The sequence below is a fragment of the Adelges cooleyi genome, unplaced genomic scaffold (assembly GCF_023614345.1).
Source record: "Adelges cooleyi isolate 19-005CV unplaced genomic scaffold, UGA_ACOO_1.1 ACOO_flye_CR_arks_rails_tigmint_CR_PRNA_108, whole genome shotgun sequence".
NCBI classification, from domain to species: domain Eukaryota; kingdom Metazoa; phylum Arthropoda; class Insecta; order Hemiptera; family Adelgidae; genus Adelges; species Adelges cooleyi.
The window spans coordinates 1,295,711-1,310,791 of record NW_026095761.1 but is presented as its reverse complement, the minus strand read 5'-3'; the positions used below and the strand labels follow the sequence as shown (position 1 = coordinate 1,310,791).

General features: G+C 37.7%; 1 protein-coding gene across 1 annotated transcript in view; it reads right to left on the bottom strand.

The window, feature by feature from the left end:
• Positions 1-15,081, bottom strand: part of LOC126843958 (protein sax-3-like) — a 66,994-nt gene that overhangs the window by 23,042 nt on the left and 28,871 nt on the right. The window contains exon 2 of the mRNA XM_050581771.1: positions 5,013-5,318. Within this exon, the coding sequence (XP_050437728.1) occupies positions 5,013-5,318 (306 nt within the window). The remainder of the gene's footprint in view (positions 1-5,012; positions 5,319-15,081) is intronic.

Sequence of the window (15,081 nt, the reverse complement as noted above, 5' to 3'; positions counted from 1 at the left end):
ACTGATTACAATTTTAGCATCGATAAATACTCGCCAATTCTCAAAAATAATTATTTGTTTTGACAGTAAGCAACGTTTGTCCAATATCCTGTTTCCTTCTCCAACTCAAAAGACACAATATCACCCTTAACGATAGGAGATACTATTTCCGAGTACATTGTCTTTAAAATTATAAATATGAATGCGCTCTTTTTTTATCTACACTTCACATTGTCGTGATGGGTACGTGACTACTTGTTTAGTAATTTGCTTATAAAAATAAAAAATATTTTAGCAATACATTATTATTAAAAATATCAGAAAACTCTGCAAAAAACATCTTATATAATATAATGCATTTTACCGCGAATATATTCGGTAAAAAATCTTATTTGTAAACATTTTTCCGAGCAACACATACAGAAAAAGAGAAAGCAAAACTCGCAGTCTGGAAATGGGTAGAAAAAATCGACTGTCAAAGGAAAAATGACAACGGAATGCAATCCGCACGGTAATGGATTGAATTCGTTTGCGGTATCGGCACAACCCTATATATAATATTGTGTGTACCATTGGCGTAAAGCGTTTTTTTTTTTTTTTTTTTAGGATTCGGTTCTCGGGTTTCCATCGCATTATCCCCGTCGCTTCGCTCAAAGGCTTTTTCATTTAATTTTTCCGTTACTGCGAGACGTCAATATAGAAGAACCTTAAATTAACGATACACACCACCCCCATAGACACGGATGTACTAAAAGAGCTTACAAATGCAACGTCTGTCACTTAAAAACCCCTTATTTTACCATAAAAAAAAAAACTTTCTTATTTCTTTTTTTATATTTTATTATTTGACATTTGATTTGAGTTTGGCCGTGTAACGAGATTCAATTGTTATTTATTTATTTATACTACCATGCCAATATAGACGTCTGATTCCTTATCCATTAATTAGCGTAGTACAACCGACCGTCGAAAGTTTTGGGGCAAGACGACCGTTGGTTTCTTTGCTTTCGATGCTTCCCCCGGGAATATCAAACAAGACCATTTTTCCAGCAATGTTTGTCTTGGCGGCCCTCCCCCCAGATCGCTCCTCGCTCGCGCCCCAAACCGAACCCTTGCCCCGTCGCTCTTATTTTCACTCAGCTCCCGTGTCCAAAAGAAAACGGCTTCCGGCCGTTTGTTTTGCGCTTCAATAACCTTAAGGATGCCCCCTCTCTTTTTACACACGTGTTGACCCAATACTCTTCACTCCCCCGACCAAATGTTTTTTGACAAGTCAAACAAGCAAGCGAATTAAACCGCCTTGGTCAGATTAAATTATCGACAATGGCCTAACCGATGGATGCATACCGCATTTTATCAGTCCCACGCGCCATTAGTGAACAACACAAAAATATTACTGTATAGATTTTTGTACGGGGTTATTCACAAACGATCGTACTAAACCTGCAGCGCTTTGATAAGTAACAAACCACGCATGCTGAACTGGTTACTAGTAGATACTCTCCAGACGAGTAGCAGCTGTTCAACATGGTCAGTGGTCACTTGATGAAAAGAGAATACACACTGTCGAAGGTGCAGAGTGGAATACCAGACATAAAAAACTTAATAAAAACAGTACATTAAAAAATATAACAGGGTAACTATAAAAATAAATGTGAACCACAAAATAATCAATTTTTTAAATGAAATAGGTGAACTCGTGTACCACCAGTATATATATGTTCGATTACTTATAATGTTTTTAGGTATTTTGAGTATGAAGTTGTACTGAAAAAAAATATTGGCTATAACTAGTTATAAATTAATGATTAATTCTCGAGCTATAACTTTTTACTGCTGACCGTTAAACTTTAAACGGTAATGGAATGTAATATTATCTTTATCTATACCTATTTATCTTTATGACTTACTTTTAACTTTAGAAAAAATCCACACGTGAATCTTAAAAAGTATAAAAAAAAAAATCGTTTCATCAGTACTCACATTAGAAAAAACAATAAAAGAAACGCAATTAAAATAATTGATCACGAACAACGACGCTTTGATATACTGACTCACTTATATTTAAACCCTTCAGCTTTATGGAAAAATAGGGCCTGAATGATGCGTATTAGCTCCTGATCCTTGGCCCTTGACAAAAATATTCATCTAACCCAAGTTTCTACTAGAATATAACACTGGGCGAAGGAATTAAACGTAAATATTTTATAGATTAACGTTTGATAAACCACATTTTATGGTAATAATACACATTTAAGCGATACTTAATCAGTTCGAGAGAGGGGTGTGTGTATTTGAGAACTAGTGAACAATAACAGCTTCGAGTCGGCGTTATGGCAAAAATGAATTGAATGTTCTGGTAGATTGGCCGGCTCTTCAGCGATGAATCACCCCGTGTGTAATGCATTTTTGACAATCATTTATTTTTGTTTGTTCGGACTCTAAGCCGGATTAACGCGGTGCGCACACTACATACAACGTTATACTTGTTATTATTATTTCTATACAATATTATAACTGGGTGCGCGCATAGACGAGACGACCGTCCTTTGAAGTAAGTAAGTTTATATAATAATATCTCTTTTTTTGTTTTTTTCCCCACTCGAGGGGGACTTCGGAACGGCACAATATTGTCGCGTACATTCGGTTTATGTGCCGGAACAAATGTAATTAATGAACGGCTCCGATAAAGGTCAATCACGGCTGTGCAACGGCGTGTGCCATTGAAATTACACGGTAGTGCAACAGACTTATGGGACGTGCAGAATCGGATTAAACCGAGCCCGGAAGTGAATCGTATAACGCGTGTTCGAATCGGAGAAATAACGCGGAAGTGTATCGACGGCGATGCAAATGTGTGTAGTAATAAATAATTATAATATCGTATTGTCATGTGACAAGAGCGGTTGCGCAATAGACGCGAGTGAAGTAAGTCGGTTGCTATTTCGTTGATTTGAAAAAAAATATGTAAAAATTGAGTGGGTCGAAATCAAAACTCACACGACCCTTGCGCAAAAAACCGGTGGAAGGTTTTCCTGGGCAAATAAGAATTCCAAAATGTAATTTGTATACTTGCGTGATTTAGGCTAACAAACTCGAACCTGTCATCAACATCTATGATCATAGTAGTTATCTAGGTTTTTTTCGGTTAAAGTCTGGAACATGTGAGTTTTGACATGCGAGTAGTACAAAAATAAGATATGCCTTAAATATCAAAACTCACATGATTCAATGGAACTTGTTAGTTTTGATACTAACCACTATTTTCAAGGCTAAATCTAGCCTTTTCTGGTGTATTTTGAAACAAGCTGATGACAAGCAGTGTTACCAATTCATTTTCCGATTTTTTGGATTATTTGATTTCAGCCTATTCGATTCATATTATGACAAAATATAGTCTGAACGCTATTCGGTAACTCATAAATCATACTCTTACATTATTTTGTCTATTAGTCCTTTACATTAAAAAAACTCGAAGTTGTATACCATGAGCGTTTTCTCTTTTTGAAACCCCTCCTCCCCTCTTCCTTCAACCGATTGCCGGCTAAGCCACTGCATTTCCGTTTATATAAAGTAAATATAACAGTGTTGCGAGACCACTAATGGCCTAAGTGCGCTCGTTTAATTAGCTATAATTAAGAGCCGGGATTAAATATTTATTAGGAATACTTATAGACGCCGTGAATCGTGATTCATTCGTCGAACTCTTAAAAGGTTTTTTTTGAGCACCAGAAATAATGAAAACTTTAACAATAAGACAAAACGAATCTGCCGGCGATGGAAAAACTTGAAGAGTTTGCAAAGTACTCGAGCAAATTTCGAAATGACGACTACGCGAATCGATTAAATCGTTAAACTTTCAAACTGTGAGTGTTGTTTTTTTGTTGAGACGTTTCCCTTTGATTAATGATCTTTGGTGAGCGAATTCAACCCGGAGTGTACTTAAAACGTTATAACGCGGCGTGCCCGAGGCTTAAGGATGACCAATCGTTTGACATATTATCTGTTTTTGACAACATCTTTTGGCAATGGATGTTTCGAACATGCTTTATTTGCCCTTTGCACAACGTCAAAACCAATTATCATTATTGTATACACTCGTGGAAAACGTGATTCTCCTGAAATGCACTACCAAAATCCGGTCCTGTTTGACATAAATAACCGTTACTGGAACTCTACTAATAAAAATATTTACTGAAATGGAATTATTTTTTTTTTTCAAAAACATAGTTGATCTTCGCGATGTGTTAAAATATTTGACGTTCTTTCGACGGCTTTAAATGAATAAATATAGAACATTTACATTCGGCGGGCCGCCCTGAGGACATCCATCGGTAGTGAGACCGAATTAACTAAATTTTGTGTACTTCGCAAAGGGTTGCGTTATTTGTTTTTAATTATTTTGTTTTAAAGAAAATAAAAACTCGGCTTAAGGGAAGTATCGCCCTATCGCCCTGCCATCAAATTTGCCCCCAGCTATTCTGCATTATGGAACAGGCGACCTTATACTCTTCGTTAGAATAATATACGGCAGAGGATGTTTGTGACAGAAATAAGAACCTTAAAATGAACGAGTGTTGTGATTAGGAAGGGCCAAATGGAAAATTAACATAAAATAAGTAGTAGCTAAGGAGTGATCTTGTGAACAAAAACAATGATAGTGAATAGGGAGTAAGCTAGTGTTGATTGTGGAATATCAATGCGAGTTGAGGTAGAGTAGGCTAAAGCCGGATCCACACTAAGACAACATTCGTTAGTTGCCACATGTTTCGCTTTTTATCGAAACATGGAAACCAAACAGGAAGCAAATATTGCAACGCAGTAAGTTGTTAAGAATTTCCATTTAGTGTGGTCGGGACATTTTTACGCGAATATGAATTTTTGGCAAGTGTCAACCTATAAGTTCAAATGGACATTTATCAAATCTAAAAACAAGTAGAAAACAGCTGATGAGAAACAGGAAATCGGCTGACCTAAGACGTATGACGATCTAACGTCTTTCGTTCAAGCGAAATATTGATTTATTTACTCACATTTAACGACTAGATTGGCTTTTTTGCTGACGGCTTCGCCCAAGGAATTGTACGCTACACACCAGTACGTTCCGGAGTCCGAGTCCCGTTTCCCGTGCACCGGCTCCAGGAACAGCAACGACCCGTCCGGGAGCAATGCTTTTCGGCTGTCCCGAGCCGTGTCCACCAGGCGACCGTCGTGGTACCACCTGGTCTCGGGCTTAGGTTGACCGTCGGACTTGCAGTTCAACGTGGTCGGTTCGTGCAGGGCCACAATCATGTCGGCCGGATGTTCGATGATCCGCGGAGGTCGACCGCAGCTGACATCTGCAAGTAAAAAAAAAAACATACGATAACGTTAAGGGTTTTCTTCATAACACAAAAAAAATAAAAGGATCAGCCGCGTGCGAACGACGTGTAAATAATGCACACCGAGGCTTGTACGCGCACATTTCTACGGATATAATAACACGAGTGTGTGTGTGTCTACACACGAGGGCGGTGGCATATGCGTATTGGCAAAGTTTAACCGCGCGTCGTATCCGGATACTTTTCTAAAGGGGAAAACAGACGCGAAAAGCTATAAAGTCAATACGGGAAAACTCCAGACCGTGGTGGGACCGCCGGTGCCGCGTCGCCAATGTTAATACTAGCGGTGCGGTGACCCACAACACGAAAGGACACCTGGTTTGGTACATTTTATGTATATTTATACATTTTCCAACATGACAATATTATGTAATTGTCGATTGAACACACACCGCCTACGAGCCGGAGTCTGGTTTGTGTTTTTCAGACCGTAGGCGCGGTTCGTTATACCACGGTGCACTCGACGTTTGAATGACAAAAAAAATATTCTTCACTTTTTACATGTATATATATATATATATTTTTCTTTCATTTTGTCGACAAATGTAGCAAACTAATGTGTGTGTGTGTGTGTGTGTGTGTACACATAAGGGGAGAATTTTTGCTTTACCGGTCAAGTGGTGACGCGGTAGAGTGTACGTGTGCACATGGTGGCGTTTCAGCGCAACCGGCATGGCGTTTTAAATTAACATCTCTCCTCCCTCAGAGTTCGTGTTGTTGTTTCTTGTCCGTACAAAACGTAAATACAATAATAATAATAATAATAATATGTTCTAGTGGGTCACAACAAGCGTCGCGTACGCCACTAGAACGTCTTTTGTCGAAAAATGTCGTCTGACTAGTGAGTGGTGTACACATAGGGAGAAACGGAAACAGACAAGGGCGGGCGCACGAGAGGCAAACGCAGGCAGGGAGATACGACCACTGAGACAGAGAAAATGCGGATTGTGAAACGGAGGCGGCGGCGTTTTCTAAATGTCCCCCAGCCGGGACACATGAATTCACAATTGCGACAATGTACATATATATATATATATATATATAAAATTCTAAAACAACACCGACGGCGAGAGTGCAACTATTTGCCCGAGTGTTGGCGAAAACACACACACAAGAGCGTCGCGCATAATGAAAACGGCCGAGAACGTTGCCGTTAGTTTTTAACGCGACAAATATAATATATTTTAAGTAGGATACGGCCGGTACTTGTATTTAATCTTCGTATTCGACAGACTTAGCCGGCTGTAACCGTTTGAACGACCAAAAAAAAGAAACTTTCGTCCGTCTGCGCTGTATTGTACTGTATATTATATTATACACGAAAACCTAAAAACACCTTTTAACTAATTAAACGGGCTTCCCTCGCGCCGTCCGGTCCGGTCGAGAGTTTAATAGACGAAATGTCACATAACAATTAGCACACCCCAATGTCTGTATAAAGTTTCTTAGAGGGTCCATCACAGTATATTATGTTAAACAGCAACAGCGGCTGTGAAATGACTCAAAGTACACGTTTAATTTAGTTAATAGTTGACGTTATTCTGAAACGTGGCCGATGCGAGCTCAAAAGTTTTTGTCTGAGCTAAAAAAAAAAAAATGTTCTTTATCCTCCGTCAAAGCATATTCATCGCCCGGAAGTTTTGAAAAACATAAATCGGTTAACTTTAGGGCAAATGCCATCCATTAGAAAATTGGAAAACGGCAAATGTTATTATTCGGTGTAGAAAATCATGTTAATTGATTGCTTTTCTCGTTTTACTACAGAACCGCACTGCTAAGTGCATTACACATAAGCTCATGCTTAAAATACACTATTATAAGAATAACAAATACAAAGGCAATATTCAACAAAATCGTAGCTTGAATTTACAAAAGCTGTTTGAGCTGAAAAATACAATTTATATTGATTTTATATAAAAATTTAGTCAAATAAAAAATACAACCAGATGTATTATATTGTGTATTTAACCATTATTATACATATAGGTAGTTTAATATACATTTATTTGATCTATCTTGAATCAAGGTCCTTGGTTTGTATTGAATCTAGTGTATGAGCTATCAACCTATAAACTCTTGGTTAGGACAGAAGACAAATCCACACAAGTATAATAAAACAGGATTGATATACCAGGGGTTTTAACTATTGCAATTACATAGAATAATTCCTTATCATACCGTGACAATATCTAGTATACACTTATCCTATCCTACGATTAAGATCTCCTAATGTTACGGAAAGAGCTTAATGTTACGGTCTACGATTTATTAGTTTTATGGAATAGACTAACTTAATAAATTCGGCAAATTAAAAAAAACAGACTATATGTCATCGTTACAAACGGTGCGATTTGTAAACGGAGTTTATTTCTTTGTGCAAGAAAATACTGGAAAGTTGTTAGAATAAAATATAATATGTTGTTGTAAAATTAATTTTTTATGACATTATATTATCATGATGTTTTTAACGTTACTCGGTAAAAACAAAAAAAAAAAAAACGAGACTAAAACTTTGTTGTTTATTTTTCAACAACATATTGTCTGTTTATAACAAAACCTGTGTTCAAAAAAAAAAAAAAAAAATTAGCTCAGTTTTTGTTTTTTTCTCGCAGAGGAGGAAACACGCCGTGTCGAAAGTACAGACGCTTTGTTGGGGATTGTGGAACGCGGGTGACCCATAAAAAAACGGCTGACGAGAAGGGAAATGCCAAAAAGGAAAGACAAAAAAATAAAAAAAAAAAGAGCGAAAAAATTATTAATTATGCACCGGTGCAGCTGGTAGGTCGACAACTGTCGGCTGGTGGCTTTTAACCGATTAAATATTTCACGGTCTCGCGGGTTTTTGAAGAACGCCTTCTTAGTGTCAAGACACCCGTGTAGACGTCTCGCCGAAAAGCGCCAACCGCCTCTGGGCCCTGTCGTGCGCAACCTCTTGCCCCCGTCGTCCACTTCCCCTTAGGATTAATAAATTTCATACGCCGCCAAACAGCGTTTACCGGTTAACGTTGAGTTGTACAGCGAGGGGAAAAGTTGAAAATGCAAGGGCCTTTTTTAAAAAAAAAAAAAAAAAAACATAAATATTAGCTATACGCAGCACAACGGTAGGTCTGGCGCGGAAAGGTCTTGGGTAATGTAAGTCTGACGATACGATCGCGGCAAATTGAACTACATAGTAATTACACGTTTACCTAATCGTTATTCGCTAAAAAAAAAAAAATACACATAATAAATTCTATAACCGCGGCGGACACGCTACATAAGACGTACGGAAATAATATTATGCTAGGCTGTAAGTACATTAAACGTACCTACAGCGCATGATACAATCGTATAATAACAACACTCAGAGTGTGGTCGACCGCAGAGTGTGTTATGGTATCGTTATGTAAAGCTCGGAGCTGTAAATCCAATACCGTTGAGCGGGGCCAATGAAATAAATCCAAAAGGATAATTGAACTGGCGCTTTCCCAAAAAGAGGACAAAGTACGCCGTGTTGTTATGCTATCTTCATGTTCTACATAAACCAATATAATATATTTAAACCGGGTTTATTGAAACGCACGGGGGTAAAATAATATAGAGCAAAACTATACACAGATATATATATATATATACTGTTCAATACCGTTTTGTATATTTTGTTTTATTCTCTTTCTCAGAGTGACACAGTTAACCGTTGCAAAATAACTGTAAAACTTTCAAGTTGACTTGACAGCTCTTTGTGTTTTGTTTAATCTGGTATCAATAATAATGATAAAAATACGAGTCACTGCGATAAGATAAGAATAAGTGATAAGAGATAAGATGGTTGATAAGAACACAGTTATAACAACCTAACTACTAAAAAAGAGTGGAGAAATACGGAGGATTAGTAGGCCGACCCCTCATGTATGTGGGTTGGTCACTTAAGGGTTATTATTCGACTTGAAAACTTTCGGAGTTTTTCTCAGCGTACAAAAAAAATTCAGTTAGTGCACCGCAAGTAGAAAAAACTAACCTCATATGGAACGGAACAGCAAAGAAATATTGATTTCCAAATAAAAAATGAATTACGCATCGAGTTGAAAAAAACATCAGCGGTACACAAACTGTATTACTCTTCAAAGAGAACAATAAATAACGAGTTAAAACGGGTTTGGGGTAAACTCTATACACTCGCACGGGGTTTGTATGTACCGATAATATTTTGTTTGGTAATTGCATTATGAAGTTTTCGAATTAAATTTCCTTCTTCTTCTAAAAAAAAAAATACCACGTATAATCACTATATACGTGCTCGGAGTTTGGATTATTATGTTATATTGTTGTTTTTTGTTTTTGCTCGTACCCGAAAGGACCAAAGTTTACCTCCTGCCCCCTTTGCTGGTTCGTCCTATGTCCGTCAGTTGCTCGATTAATCACGATTCCCGTTCCCCGCCAAAAGAGATAACGGCCTTACTTTACGGACAGAAGGTACGAGCAGGTAAAATTTCGGATCTAGTCCTCCTCGCCGAAGTTCTGTGGACAAAAAGCCCGGATCGCCTTTTACATACTAATTACCGTGAATGTGTGTGTGTGTGTGTGTGAAAATAATACGGCGAGGGTTTTTGCCCCACGGCTCGGCGGGGTGTCTGTACACTTATAATTATTATAGCGGATACCGCAAAACTTATAGGTGGTTATTGTTCGACAGTTGCCCTAAAATCCAGGATTTCCCTCATTTTTTTCCCTCTACACCGAACCTCCCCCCTGGAAATTCGTATACAAAAGACACGGGGATACGGGGGGCATGGTGTATTTATGTGGACGAGAAAGCGGTGTCTACTGCCTGCGATATCCTGTTGAATGGATCGTGCACTCTGTGTGAAAATAATGTTATTGTATCGACGGCGGTAATCCGCGCTCCGGCCCTTTGCGGTCGCCCGTTTGTTGTCATCGGCTGTATCCCATATCCACTCAATGTACATACAGTCCAGTGACGGTATATTATATTTATATATATATATATATATATATATGGAGTGTTCTGTATAGCGCGCCCGTCAAGCCGAGATCAATAATAATGGGTGTACGCGCAATTCTACTCTTTCGAGTGTGTGTGTATCTCTGCTGTGTGTATGCACCGTATAATAATATGGCGAGTATGTATAGTACTACAGTCCCACAGGGGAAGAAAGAAAAAATAATTTTAGCCTCCCCGGGGCGATTCGCGTGCTGTATGTTTTTTCTAGTGTGTTTAAACGGTCTCATTGCAATGTTTGGGGCTAAAAACTATTATCACAACAACAGCCGCCTCCGATATTACAAAATATGTATTGCAGCAAGCGTGGTACAGCCGTGGCTACCTATAGGGCAGAGGCCCCTAAAAAAAACCAAAACTGTATACATTTGCCGCGGTACCGGATTAGTAATTAAAATATACAAACGAACCGAATGGGAAAGTATTTTAATGTATATATGCGCCGTGCGGGTCGTATTCGGATAAAAACAATAAATATTTTTTCCACAGTCAATACTGTACAGTTTTGTTGTTTCAAATAAAAATCGGTTTACATTTTCGCTGTGTATTACACCGGTATTCAAATTGGTTATTTATAATGTTTTCTCTCATAAAAAATACCGCGATGTACAAGGTCTGGCGGAAGACAAAGTAATAAATGTAAAATAAAAAACAATTTGTCCAAATAAATAATTGTCTAAAAAAATTAAAAGTATCATAATTTGCGCAACACGTTTTAATTAGATCAAAATTTGTTTTATTAAAATATAATTTTTGGCTATATTTCTGTTTTATTTTTTGCTGTTATCTATTTGTTTACTAGTTCCTCGACAAGGAGAAACATTCGAATCGTGTAAAATGTTCATTTAAGATTTGTAGTCCTCGTAGGTTTTCCTCGGAGCGGGGGATATTGTTTTTATTATTGGTTTAGTGTTTTGGCCGTAACGTAGACGGTGTTCAATACTTTTTAATGTTCTAAGAATCGGTCACGGATTGGAGACAAAAAATTAAACACAAACGTAAAATATGAATTGAAACAACTTTTTCAAAATTAATTTATATTGTTAATAAAAAATAATTAATTTTCGGTTTTGGTATTATGTTTTAGATGTACACAAATAGCATCACCGTAATTCAGTGTAACGTTTATGTACCTAATCGAATGAGTGAAACAATAGTGGTAAAAAATTCGTATTTCAATTGCACAAAAAAAAAATGTGAGCCAAGTTATTACATTTAGTAGCAAGCCCACATTTGTGCACGGGGCACAATAGGGCACTATAAACTATTATTATCGCGTCGATCGAGGATTTTCTGTTGTTCTGTGGACGGTACGGATTTGGAATGATCGATGCGGAATAAACAAAAATGCGTTTGAAGCCCGAACCGTCGGCGAAATCGATCAATGCCAAACGACGACTACACGCACACGTCGTCTGCGGAATAAAAATCAATTTTGCTGTCAAAGGCAAAAAAAAATACCTCCCGACCGTTCGCGAGCCTATTTCTCTGTACACGAATGCACAACAATGTATCGTAGCTACTCAAAGCGCTGCTACTTACATTTATCACGCGTGTGCGAGGTGGCGCGATTTATAACTCAATAAAGGACATCCGCTCCGGCGTTGGACAAACTAATTTATTTGGCGAAAAACGTACACGCGAAAATATTCAAACGCGTACCTATGTATTACACTTAAAAATAATTAACAAGGAAAACTGTCTAAATTAAAATCATACAGATTCATATTAATATTCTCAATTCGCGCACTGTTCCAATTGTTACTTACACTTTTATTTTTGTACATACATTACTTTACTATAATCTCTTCACTTTTATATTCGCATGTAACGATTAAGCCATTATGTTTATTCTGTATACATATTATTGATTATTCTACCTGTACATTTGGATATATGCAATTGTTGAGCCATCATATTTTATTAATATAGGCTATGAAAAAAAAAAAAAAAATATTGATTCCTGTAACGCGTTTATTATAGAATGTCAAAAACTAATTCATTTTCAAAACTAGTGGTCGACGATGATAGAGCGGTTTTTAATATAATATTTGGTTTACCGTACAAGGATAGGCGTTGGCGATGAAACGACCTGTGGTACGACTAGAGTTTGCTGTTTGTTTTATTTATTATTAATAGACCCATACTAATACACTATGACTTAGCGGCGACTTATCAAAGTTGAAAGTTTGTTTATTATTATATTGAGTTTTTATTTAATAACACATATTGGCTTCTATCATGATAGTGTAACAAAGTAAAAAAGAAAAACCAAACCGATTGGCTTTAAAAGTTTAAAGTGCTTATACTATGTTACACATTATGCTCATATTACCTCATATGGCCAATATGGCCACATTAGCAATATTATGAGCAATATGCTCATATGTGCCGTTTACTGGTTCAATTATTAGATTGAAAAGTTTACACTAAGAAGAATAGCAAAAAAAAAAACAGATACTACTACAAACACATGTATTAGGTTGATTCATAATTTCCTTGGAAATTAAAATTTTCATTTTTTTTTGTTCGTTATATTTGAAATAGTGAGAACCAAAAGGGTAAAGTATCTTTTACAATATTTTGCAGAAGAGCACAAAAAAATTGTTTATATTTTCAATATATTCTCATGGGCGATGTCCATTAGTTTTTTTCAATATCTTTTTTCAAAAATTGATGAATAATTATAAATTTAACGCAGATAGAAAGAGAACATTTTTAACTTGTTTTCGAAAAAGATGTCACTTGTACCCATTTTGGTTTTATCCCGTTAATTAAAATTGACTTGACGTTTAAATGATGAAAAAATAATGATTTTAAAAACGACAAAGTAATAATTATATGTTTTTAATTGAAATCTTGTACCATTAAATCCTTTGAAAACTCTATAGGATGTTTTACCGAGTGTTCCTAAGTTTTTTTTTAAACTTATCTCATAACAACAATATGCTTTTCGTGAAAAACTTGAGGAAAAAAGTAAATGACCACGTTTTTTTTCTCGGTGTAATCTTCATTCTTCATGATAAAAAAAAATTGCCAATCTTTGTCAACTTCCCGTTGGGCGGAGCGGTGTTCCGGACACCACAGCTTGCCAATGTTCATTTTAAACGATATAAATAACAATAACGATCCTTACTACACACCGTGTAACGATCACGATTCGTCTTGGTGTTGTTGCTTTTTTATAATCAACGCGGTATGACGTGTACCATTAGAGTCATCCATAATATATAGGCGAGACGGTCGACACTGCTCGGATAACTTTGTGAAAATCATTATTTTAACGTTGGCGTGCAATGCACATGCTCAATACGTATATAAATATAAGGTGTCTGAGTAGCTTTAATTTCGGTACAACGTGTTCGTCGCTCGTGATTGTGCAGCGTCGTACACGTCATTAACATTAGAGCACAATATAATATAGTAATTATGATTAACGACCGGAGTGTGACGACGGCGTGCGGCTTCTTGCGAACGTACGACGCGCGTTTGGAAAATCATTCTACGCCTAAGAGTGATTAAAAAACACGAAAAATAAAAGACACGGTCGTCCCGGAATGACTGCTGCAGACGTGTACAGCTCTTCATTGTGGGCGTTCAACAAAAACGAATCCGAAGATAAGCAATAAACATATATCGGAGAAGCCATAACACTCTAGTGTTATGGCCTATTTATGAAGGTGTCAACGTTAAAAGTCCCCTTAAGCGTCGACCAAATTGTTTGTGTCTACACAATATGGTTTACCTACAATGTACAATCAACATAGTGCAAGGTATGGCGTTACTCCGTGCAACCAACCGCGTATGATTGCCCGATATATTATACCTATTTAATTCTTTGTGCGTGTCTGCCGCAATCGTCGCACTGACACCGACTCGGTCCCTTCTTTGCCTTTACACACACTATATACACACATATATATATATCGGCTTCGTTCTTTTCGAAAATCGCGGAATTAATGTAATTTAGAATAATAAGGTGTCTGACGGGCGACAAACAGAAAAAAAAAATGGGTTTCCCGGGAAATGTGACACCGCGCGCGACTCGAATAAAAAACGCGCGCTTCCCGATCGTCTGTTGTACGCGGCGAGATTAAAGGTCGGCTGTTATACATATACATATATATATATTTAATATATATGTTTTTTTTTATACCTCCCCGGCACGTCCGGCGCCATTTTCAGCCCTCTGGGCACGCGGCGGCGAAGGAAAAAATTAATAGCCTGTCGATCGGTGCCGGCGCGTCACCCCATCACGATCAGGCTTATGTGTATATATTATACAAGGGCCGGGCAAAGTGCGGACGGCAGCGATGGAAATCCCGATTTAATCATCAATAATTGCAGCGCACGTGACGTTGGCAAAAAGAAAAAGAGCGGTGGCGGCGGCGGCGGAAATTGGGGAGGAGGTGGTGGGTATTGGAGACATAAAAACGGGGGCTCTCTCTCTCTCTCTCTCTCTCTTTCGGTCTATAGTGTGTGACAGATGCGAGAGCGCGCACAAGGGGTTACATATCGACCGGCGGTGTTTAGGAGGATTTCCTACTCGGCATGGTTTTTATCATTTACACGAGTTTTTAATAGTCATCTCGCGGTCTGCCGGTGTAATGAATCTTCGCATAAATTTCCGGATAACGCCTCCCGGTGATAATCGGTAGCAGAGCAGCACGCGATTATGTACGTGGGTCATACGCGGACGGAGATAAGATCCGAAGAGCAGTA